This window comes from Pteropus medius, unplaced genomic scaffold (genome assembly GCF_902729225.1).
Source record: "Pteropus medius unplaced genomic scaffold, Ma_sr-lr_union100, whole genome shotgun sequence".
Taxonomy (NCBI): Eukaryota; Metazoa; Chordata; class Mammalia; order Chiroptera; family Pteropodidae; genus Pteropus; species Pteropus medius.
The window spans coordinates 83,415-94,015 of record NW_024352789.1 but is presented as its reverse complement, the minus strand read 5'-3'; the positions used below and the strand labels follow the sequence as shown (position 1 = coordinate 94,015).

General features: G+C 57.6%; 1 protein-coding gene and 1 pseudogene across 3 annotated transcripts in view; both read right to left on the bottom strand.

Annotated features, from left to right (window-relative positions):
- Nucleotides 1–613: 613 nt before the first annotated feature.
- The window catches only part of MEF2D (myocyte enhancer factor 2D), a 37,777-nt gene continuing 27,789 nt past the window's right edge, over nt 614–10,601 (bottom strand). For all 3 annotated transcript variants that reach the window (XM_039849835.1, XM_039849834.1, XM_039849836.1), the window contains one exon: nt 614–4,316. In XM_039849835.1, the coding sequence (XP_039705769.1) occupies nt 4,229–4,316 (88 nt within the window). In that variant the 3' untranslated portion in view covers nt 614–4,228. The remainder of the gene's footprint in view (nt 4,317–10,601) is intronic.
- LOC120592290 (uncharacterized) lies at nt 7,168–7,286 on the bottom strand (annotated as a pseudogene).

The window sequence follows — 10,601 nt, the reverse complement described above, 5'->3', positions numbered from 1 at the left end:
TCTGCGTGGAAAGGGCCCGGCACACGGCAGCTGTTAGCTTACGGCCTGGGACATGGTGGCTGCAGGTACGGTGACAGCTCCAAGCTGGGAAGCGTGCTGGGCGGGGCAGGTCTTCCTCCGTGTGTCCTGTGTTAGGGGCAGAGCTGCCCAGCAGGCAACTATGCGATTTGGGTCTGGCATTCAAGAGTGGCTGTGGATCCTCCCTGCAGAGGAGATCACTGAAGCCACTTGTCCCTTGGCCATCAAGCCCAAGGGTGGGGGAGGCTTGGGGCCAGGACACGACAGGTGGGGGGCGCGCACTCACAGGTGCGGGTCAGAATCACATGGCCAGAGGGAGACAGCCCAGGGTAAAGGGCGTGGGCGTGCGTCGAGAGCTGCAAAGTGAGTGAGGGACGGGGACCAAGACTCTCGACGTGGCTTCGGGGTTGCTCGGGACCGCAGAACTGGGACAGAGGAACACGACAGGCCGCAGGCGCCTCCTGACAACTCTGGAGAACTCTGAGGGTGAAGAACAGAGCGCCGTGGCTGGAGAGGGCAGAAGGGTGACGGGACGCGCTTCCCCCTGTGTGAGGGGGAGTGAGCACGTGTGCTGCCAACAGGAAGTGGGGAGGACGGCGCTTTCGGGGGGCCAGCCTCGCCGGGCATGGAGGGAGCGCGGCCCCTCAGAGACAGGGATGCGGGGGGAGAGGGAGTCGGGGAAGACAATGACGTCACGGGAGAGAAGCCGATGAGCACAGGTGCAGCCACAGGGGCGACAGGCTTCCGGGCTGCGGAAGGCGGGGAGCCCGCTTGGGGAGGTCGGGTGCCTCCCCTCAGCCGGCCAGCGAGGGATGATGGAGGGTTTAGGGGAAAGTCAGGGGTTGAGTGTCTGAAGGTCAGACCTAATGATCAAATTGGTAAAAATGAAAAACAACAAGATTCAGTGCTGGCGAAGGTCCGGGCGGATGGACGTCACCGCGTCCTGCTGGCACAGCTGCCCGGCAGGCCAGTTCGGCAGCATGCACCACAGGCTGCAGCAGCGCGTGTGCTCCTGGGCCCTCCACCCTCTACTTTCAGTTCTAAGTATTCGATGCACGAAATAAAAGGTAGGTCTATTTATAACAGAAAAAAGGAAGCAAACGAAATTTTCGACGAGACGGCGGAATACGGTACGCGTGTAGGAGAGAGTACTATGCAGCCACCGAAAATGTAGAAGAGTATTTACTGCCACGATGACACGATCGTGAATTGGTAACTGAAAAAGAAAACCTAACACGTAAAGTTTCAGTGTGTTCCTATGTTAAAGATGCCTTCCTGCACACACATGTGGGGAGAAAGGAGGGGCGGTGGAGAGTGGGTGGGAGGAGACACAGACATGTATCTGATGGCTCGGGATAAGGACCCGAGGAGAGTCACAGTTTCGGCCCTGGAGAGACGGAGCTCTAACCCGTGAATGCCCTGGGGACGTGTCACAGAGGTAGCTGGATACACAGACCTGAAGCCCGAAAGCGATTTAAGCTGCAGACACAGGCTGGCATTCAGGTGGCTGCAGAAAAAGATGACTCCTTTTCTGAAAAGGAGTGAAGAAGAGAGGGGAGCCAAAGACAGGACCGCCAGGCGACAAAACGGTGTGAGTAGGAGGGACAGTCAGCAAGGGGCGGTGCCTCTGAGGCGCCCACGGCCTACAGGTCTACCACGCCAGCCCGTTCCCCTGGAGACGTAACCACGCTTCCACCCTACTGATGAGCGCAGAGGACTCACCTTTCCTCGCCTTCGGAGTCCGGTGTAATCACACCGTCATCCCTCCTGCCTACTGCAGAGGAGACGTCTCACTTCCCTGTAAAGGCCGACGAGTCCCTTCACCGGCTGGCCTCTCGGCTCCGCCGTCCCCTCCCAGGGCCCAATCTCATTCTCTCTCAAGATTTCAGCACCGCCCGGGCCGCCGGTTCCGGCCCTCCACCCACGAACATGCCAGGACTTTCTCGGCCTTAAGACGTCTCCAGTACTTCGCATGAGTTTTCTTCCCCACGGTGCCAAACCTCGCCAGTGCGTGGTCCACGCCCTCCGCCCCCCCAGCATCACTTGACCTCTTGTTTCTTTATAAACTAGAGCAGTACGTCTTCCAACCCCTCTGCGGAAACAGGCCTCTCCGAAGTTGCCAATGGTCTCTTTACCTTACGATCCGGTGGGCTTCGCTCGGCCAACCAGCCTTGAATCTGTCTGTGAGTTTGATGGTGCGGACCATCCTTCTTTCTGAAAACACTCTCAAGAAAGTGTCTTGGCTCAATAAACACCGATGGGACACCTCTCAGTCAGGTGACGAAAAAAACAAAACACGCTTGATCCCTGAGTGTGCGTTCAGCCCTGTTGGAGCATCTCGATGAACAAACTCAGCAGCAGAGACGCTGACCGGCTCAGAAAGGCTTCACCTGGAAGCTGCAGCGAGTTGAGCAGTGAAGCCAGCTTATAATGAAGAGAGAGGGGGTAGGAAGAGCAAATGCAATCGATCGTCAAGAAATTTGCTGAAGGGAAAAGGAGAGCAAGAACTTTCTGGAACGTCCCCGTGAGGGGCTGTAGGAGAACGCAGCTGTGTTTTTAGAATGTGGAGACTCTGGCGTGTTCAGACGGAAGGAGAGAGGCGGGCAGACGGGGAGAAGCAGAAAACGGGGGAGCGGGCGGACGGCTGCCGGGGCAAAGTCCCGGGCGCTCCAGGAAGCTTCGGGGTGGAGACGGCAGAGCTGGCCGCGTGCAGAGACAGCAGCTCTCCCACTGCAGCGACTCAGGAGCGGATGAATTGAGGGCGGGAAGAGTCCCGCCTGGTGCCACCGGAGAGGTTAAGGTCTGGCGGCCCAACAGGTCTGGCCTGCAGACGTGAGGTTTTCTTTAATTTCATTTTACCCGCAGAGAGTTTTTAAATCATCTGAATTAGTGGCCTACACGTGAAAATCATGAGATTTCAAACAAGAGTTTCCCGCTCATCTCACGCACCGGAAGGTACGGCAACACGAGCGTTGGTAACACGAGGCGGCCGAGTTCCTGGGGGGCCAAGGCCGCACCCCGACACGCACCGAGGGGCGCTGCACTCGTACCTTACCTGTCTGGCTCCTCCGGGGGTCCGAATTTGTCACCCCTGCCATTATCACCTCTCCCGCCTCTCAGACCGATCCCTCTACGTCCCTTTCGATGGCTTCTCCCCTCGTTCTGGGCAGCGGCATGTTGCTTCCGTTCTCAGTCTTCTGCACGTTTTCTTTTGAGAACGTGAGCAGCTGTCACTCCTACGAGATGACTTGCGACTCCATGTTATAAAATCACTGACCGTTGGGGTTGGAAAGGGATTTGGAGGTCAGATAGTTCAATCCTCTTAATCCCTATAACATAGTCGGATAACAGAATTCTATAATTCAGAAGAACTTCAGAGATGAGCTGGCTTAATTTACAAATGAGGACATTCAGGTCTCGGAGAGATCCAACAATGCTCTTTATACTTCATCACACGACCATGTGCAATTTGAGACATATCTACTGGGCTCCCGCTTTGTGCCAGGCGCGGTGAGATACGAACTTGAGGGAGACAGGGCCCCTTCTCTCCCGAGCTCACCTCTGCACATGCACACAAAGCCCTGCAATCGAGAAAGAACAGAACGCCACGGGACCACAGAGGCAAACCGAGCTCCAGTTTCGGATATCTGGAGCTCTAACCAGATCTCGAGACGGGGGTCGGGTACACTCTTCGCTCGTCCTTACGCCTCCGGGCCCAGGCGCCTTCACCCTCATTCCTCCTGAGCACCGTCCTGTGACGTCGGCTGCCTGCGGGGCACTTGTAAGTGGCTGTCCATCAGCAGGCCCGTTTTACCTGGTCAGGAGCACCCCCACTCCTGCGGTCGGGATGGAACAACATCCTGCGGCCACATATGACGACACACAATGATGCACGTGACAGCAGCTAGACGCACCTCACCCCCGATCTGGCAACAGGTCCCATTAACTTCAAAATGCCTTTTACCCAGGCCTTTCTTTGCTGGCTCCTTCCGCTGCCCTGGTGGGGAGTCCTGTTATCTTATTGTTATTTGATTCTCATTATCTTAATACTGGTTTTGTCTTCAGTCTCTGAGCCTGAACCCTGAAAGGAACCTGAGAGGTTATCTGTAGCCCACCTTCACCCAGAGGGAGAAGCCCTTCCTGGTGCAGGGTGCTCAGCTCCTTTCAAGGCGGCCTGTTTCACTACGAGACACCCAGGTAATGAGTAAGTTCAGTCACTCGCCCACTCAACACGTTTACTGAGCATGTTCTCTGCTGAGGGACCGTGCTTGGCCCGTGGGAAGTCTGGCTGCACAGGGCTCCCCACTGGCCTTCTGCGTTCCCACCTTTCCTGTCTGTTCACCGGCCTTAGGTAACTTTCGGCTGTGTTTCTTCATCTCTAACACAGAGACCATACCTTGCAGGGTTGTTCTGGGATCAGCTGATAAAATGTGTAGAAACGCTCTAGAAACCAAGTGTAACACGGGTCAGGCTTTCTCCTTTCTCTCCAATTATGCGACACATTTTTTTGGGGGAGGAGGTGATTCTACTATTATTTTTAAAATATATTTAATATGTACAATAGAGTAACTGTTATATGTGATATAAATACACACACATATATATATATAAGGAAATACCCATAAACTCAATAACCAGAACCTTACCAACAGTATCCACCTGTTCATCCTCATTCCAGCCCCATCTCTCTCCAAGGTAACCGCTAATGAATTTTATCATTCCTCTGCTTTTAAAAAGTTTTATCATATATGCCTAAACAATACGTTAATTTTGCTTGTTTTCAGAATTTATAAAAATTATTTCAAACGTCTGTAGTGTTCTGGCATTTCTTTTTTCATTCAGTACTGTTCTTCGGGTTTATCCAATCCAAGTGTGCACTTTGAGGCCTCGCCTTCTTCACGCAGCCTTTACAGCCCGCAAGGGCACGAAGTGATCTTCCCCGCTCTGAATGCCCTGAGCACTTGTCTGTTAAAAAAATGGGCTGAAACTGCACCTTCGCTCCTCCTATATTTTGTGCCGCCATCTCAACTAGACATAAACTGCCCGGAGAGCAGGCGGGAAGCCCTGACGGGGAGTGGGCCGGCCTGGGTTCCAGTCCCAGCGACACCCTCACCGGCCTAGTCCCCTCGCCTTCCTGAGTCGCTTCTCGAAACTAACTGGAGGGGGCTTTCCTGACAACTCCCGAAATTAAACGCTTGATGAACCGCGAAGCGTCATCCTCAAGTTAATACGCTCGGTACAGTCGGCCTGCAGCTCCCAGAGGGGTCTCTGCACAAAGACCCAGGCCGATGGCTCTCTGGCTGTGTGGGGGCGCGGTGGAGTCACCCCTGAGGGCAGGACAGAGGCTCGTCCAGTCTCCGGGAACCCTCCGGGCCGTGCCAAGCCCTCCGCGGAGCGCGGGCAGAGGCGGAAGGCCCGGGAACACGGCCACGGGGTTGGGAGGGCTTGGCGGCGAGGCCCGCGCATGCGCATCTCCTCCCCGGGCCCGGCGAGACGCAGCCCGGAACCTAGGGCTCGATCTTTTCTGCACGCATGCGTCTCGTCCAGGCCGCGGTTGGCTGAGGACCCCGCTCGTCATGACCAGAGCCAATGGGGTGAGCCGCGGCGGGGGCGAGGGAGGGGGTGCGGGTCTTTGTCCGCACGCCCGCAGTGGGGACGGGCCTGCAGGGCTGCGTCCCGGTGCAGGCGGCCGGCGCGGGAGCGTTGACTCGCGCTGCCGAGCGAGCCCCGCGCCGGCCGCAGCATAGTGGGAGGGTGAACGGGGCGTGACGGGGCCGGTGTAAGGCTCCGCTCTGCTTGTGTGCAGGGTGCGGGCACAGTCGCCAGTCAACGTACTGAGCACCTACTGTGTGCCAGACGCTGCGGGGGCGCTTGGCAGGCGCGCTGTCCGCTTCCGCGAGCCTCACGGGCTGGAGGGGCAGGTTCGACAAGTGTCTACTGCCTGCTGCCGCCCTGCTTCCCCTTCGCCTTAGATGGCGATTTCGCTGTGCCCGAGCCCCGCCCGGCCCTGGCCGGCAGCGCACGGATTGGGCGTCAGCCTCTGCTCCCAGCGGCCGGGCGTGACGGGCGAGGGCGCGCGCCGTGGTCACGTGAGGGCGGGGCTTGGGCGCGTGACCCCGGGGGGCGGTGCCCTGCCCCTCTCTCCGGGCCCGCGGTGTCGTCATTAGCTTTTTTGGGCACGTGGCGGCCGATGCGCAATAAATGGGAATGACTCTTGGGCGGCGACGCAGCGAAGGCGGGGACCACACTTTTACGAGGCCACACTGCCTGAGTCAGGCCCAAGAGCAGTAAACACGTGGAAACGAGTACAGAGCGGGAGGAGGGGGATGGCGCGATATCGGTCCAACTGGAAGCAATAAATCCCGGGCTCCAGGCTGATCCGAACTAGCCCTGGCCAGGGACTGGGTGAAGCACTGTGGGAAGAACCCGAGAGCCACCCCGTCCTTCAGGTTTACCAGCCCTGGGCGTGGGGCCTTTGGAACCAGATGCGCCCCTTAGCCAGGCCTTCACAGTGATTTAGGCCTGCAAACAGAAGCAAGCAGCCCGCATGGGCTCCAGTAGGAGCCACTTTGGAGCCTGGGGTGGGGTCACCTTATGTCCCTTTCACATCCGCTAGCTATTCCTGAAACAAGTTTCCACAATCACAAGGCTGGAAAAGTTACTCAGCCCGTGGGACTGAGGGGTGAGTCAGAACATGAGGTACAAGGAGCTGGCCTGGCCGCCTCCTTAACTGGAACAATCAGATGCCGCCCTTTGCTTCCTGCCTCCCAAGAGCCACCTCTTCAGACGTAGGAGCCCAGTAAGTGCTAATTTTTCAGGGGATTGATAGCTTATCCCAGAAAATGAACCCACACTCCTCAGCCCTGCTGGATCTGGTGCTCCTGGAATTGGAAAGTAGGAGAGAAGCTGCAGAAAGTCACCACGCCTTTGAAGAGAAAATGTCCCTCAGTTGGTAGCACTCCACAAGTTTACAAAGCAAACGTTCAGGTGCATTGTCTGTTTCAGTCTGCTTGACCGAATGCTGCATGCCAGGCACGGAGCCAGACTCAAAAAGAGAGGAGGCAGTGCGTTTTTTTTTAAGGCGAGGCAACCCTTGTTTGACTTCGCAGATTGCAAGGACCTTGTCAGCTTACGATCCCTTATTTTTTAAGCCTACAGCACCTGGTCTTCCGAGGTAGTCTCCCATCCAAGTCCTAACCAGGGCCGCCCCTGCTCAGCTTCCGAGATCAGACAGGATCAGGCTTGTTCAGGGTGGCCTGGCCGTAGACCGGCAGTGTGTTTTTTAAGGGAGTTATCCGTCCAGTTGAGAGAAGATAGAAACTAGTACCCGTGTTTTCAGGTGGAGAGGCCAGTGGTATAAAGGGCAGATTGCTAACGCCTCAGTAGAGAAGGGCACAGCCAGCTGGGTAAGGCAGGGGAAAATAAGGAAACATTTTATGGAAGGAAAGTTTTAGGGGTGAAATCTGGAATGACAAGGCTCGAAAGGGCAGAGCGTGTTTTTTTTTGCCTGTAGGCCTCTTACCCAAGTAAGCTCACCTATTTTCGTGTCTTTGACAAGTAGCAGTAACAAAAGTAATAAGTGACTCTTACTGAGCACTTGCTGTGGGTCAGGAATGAGGTTCAGGAATTTCTGTGTACCATTTACTTAAATCTCACAGCAACCCGTTTCACGCAGGGAGCACCCGAGGCGTGGAGGTGGAGGCGTGCTTTGGGCCAGCCCGCAGGTTCTACCAGGTGCCTAGTGAAGAGGTGTCACCTTTCCTCACCAAAGGAAACCAGTGACCCCTACGGTGGCACTGGGTGTGACCTTAAAACCTGCATCCAGGAAGGGGAAGAAAGCGGGGTATTTGTGGGCGACAGGACATCGAGGTGATGCCCGAGAGGAGCGGGGCAGGCCAGATGGTCCGAGGAGCAGACAGGAGGGGTGCAGAGAGGTTTGGCTCAGGATTTGGGTGCTAGGTCAGGGTTGTTGCGGTCACCTCGTGGGCATGAGCTGGAGTGTACGCTGTCCCAGTGGGTGTAAGGACAGAGGAGGGCCTCACTCAAATGGCTGTTGGAGGGAAGGTCCAGTTCTTTGTCACGTGGGTTTCCACACAGAGCTGCTTAAGTGCCCCAGGACGTGGCATCTGGCACCCCCAGAGCAAATGAGAGAGAGGGCGGGAGAGAGGTGTGTGGAAGCCATGACTTGGCCTCAGAAGTCACATACCATCACTTCTGCCGTGTTTGGCTGGTCATACATTCCAACCCCGATGCCCCGTGAGAGGCCCACACAAGGGCGTGAGTAATCCGATGCCACCGTGGAAGCTGCTGGCGCAGGCGCAGGCAGGGCGCCTCACCTGGAGCACAGCGTCTTCTTAACTCCGTCCTGCCCAGCTCACGTCGTCTCTGCGCCGGCGGAGGGAGGAGCAGGCGAAGTCTGCCGTGACCGGGGCGTTGGCGCACGAAGACCTTCTGCGACTTGCCCGCGCCCGCGCGCAGCAGCCAGAGCGTCTGTAGGCCTGTCTCCGCCCGCACCCCATCTCTGCCTCTGCGGCACCCAGCATGGGCCGGGCAGAGCGGCGGCCGAACCCGCTGGCAGTGGGCCGAGCCCTGCACACCTCCCTCCGCGCCCCTGCCCGGGCCACAGCAGAGGCAGAGGTAGGCGCCACCTGCCCCTGAGGGCACCGGGGGGCGGGCTCTTTGGATACGTGAGAGGAGAGCGAGCCGCCCCCCCGACTGTGCACTGTTAAGGCGCTTCAGAAGGGAGGAGATGGGCAGACGCCCCGGCCAGTGGGCGCCCGTGGGGCTCGATCCATCCGCGCTCACCAGTGCCCGCCCCCCGCACACCACCCTGCTCCCGACCCGGCCTGGAGTGCGGCTTGTCTTTCTTGTGTCCCAGGGCCCCTTCTGGGGCTTCTGAAAGAGCACCTGAAAGGTCTCACCTGAAACCCCACCTCGGACACCCGCAGGTGCCCGCCCGGCAGGCGGAGGCCAGGCCTGTCACCCCGGTGGGGCCCCACTGCCCCTCCTTCCCTCCTGGACGCCGCACCAAAGAAACCAGACCCCAAAGCCAAAGTATCAGAAACGTGTATTCTTTTTCTTTTAATAGTAAACCTCTTTACAACAAATATAGTGAAAGAGTTTTCAAACAAAACTCATAAGAATCTCGAGGACTTTGTCTTCTCTTATTGTGTAGCATACTAAGAAATCACCATACAGCACGAAAGAAATATCGAAAACAAATCGACAGCCACACGCTTGGACTCGCCCCGCCCAGGCCCTGGGAGGAGCCCCAGGAGTGTGGGTGATTGTCGGGTTTGGAGTGGGGCCCCTCCGTGGCCTGTCCCCCTCCCTCTGGGACGTGAATGGGGAAGACAGAGAGAATCCAGATTCTCCACAGAACATTCCAGCCCCCTCCCCCAGCACAAGCCCCGCTCCTTCTAACTGCGTAGGGGATAGAGAGAGGCGTCAGGGAAGAACACAGGCTGCTCCCAGGCTCCAAGTCCCCCCTCAATCGGCCCACTCACGGCAGCCCGAATTCGCCCCCACCCCGCCCAGGGGGTTCCAAAGAGTCAGTTAAAAATATATAGATATAGATATTTCTAGATACACTTTTACATCATTTCTGTCTCTCCAAACAAATAAATAGTCAGCAAGAGAAGGTGCATTACTTCCTGTCCAAGGTGGGGAGGTCCGGGTAAGGGTCAGGGGTCAGTCTCACTGCAGCGAGTGCATTGCTGGGGGAGGGAAAACGGCGTGTTCGACAGGGTGCGGGGGTCCCCTGCCCACTGTCCCTGACAGCTGTGGGAAACCTGGGCAGGCGGGGGCATCGGGCGACTCCAGTGATTACTTTGGCAAATGCCCAGTTCTCGGGAGGAAGGAGTGGGAGGCGGCGAATTTGGCTTGTGAGAGGAAGAAGAATGGAACCCTACTCGAGGGCTGGGTTCCCAGGGACCCTTCGTCTGGCCGGCCAGGAGCCCCTGTCCCCAAGAGCAATCTTGGGGTTCTGAACTGCAGAAATGTCACATAGTCATTCACAGACTACCTCCTACCCCCGGGGATCGAGAAGAAGGGACACACACACATCCGCACATGGAAATCAGAAGCCAGGTTTGCCGGTCCAGGGCAGAGGGCAAAACTGGGGAATATTGCACCGTGAACCGCAGGGGCCTCAACCCCGGCCCGCATCTGGTGGCGGCCAAGCCGGGCCCGGAGAGGCGGGCAGACTGGTGACGGGGACGCCTGAGCAGGGAGGGCCGGTCGCTCAGCGACTGTCGAGCACCCATCGTTCGCCCACTCAGCATTCACTGAGCGCCAAGTACGTGCCGGGCACCGGGCGAGGCCTGGGGATGCACGCGCACACAAGACATCCTGTCTGCTCCCGAGGCCTTGGTCAAGTCCCACTGATCCTTGAAAGCCCCCGGAGGAGCCTGCAGGAAGCCTGGACATGGCGTGTGCCCAGTCAGCAGGTGGGGGATAAGCCGTGAGGAAGGGTGGCTCGCCGGCCGGGCGAGGAAAAAGCTTCCGGGAGGAAAGGGAACTTGAGTGTCACCGTAAAGGAAGGGCTGGGGTGAGGGAGAGAGGGGACCCCAGGGGAGGGGGCT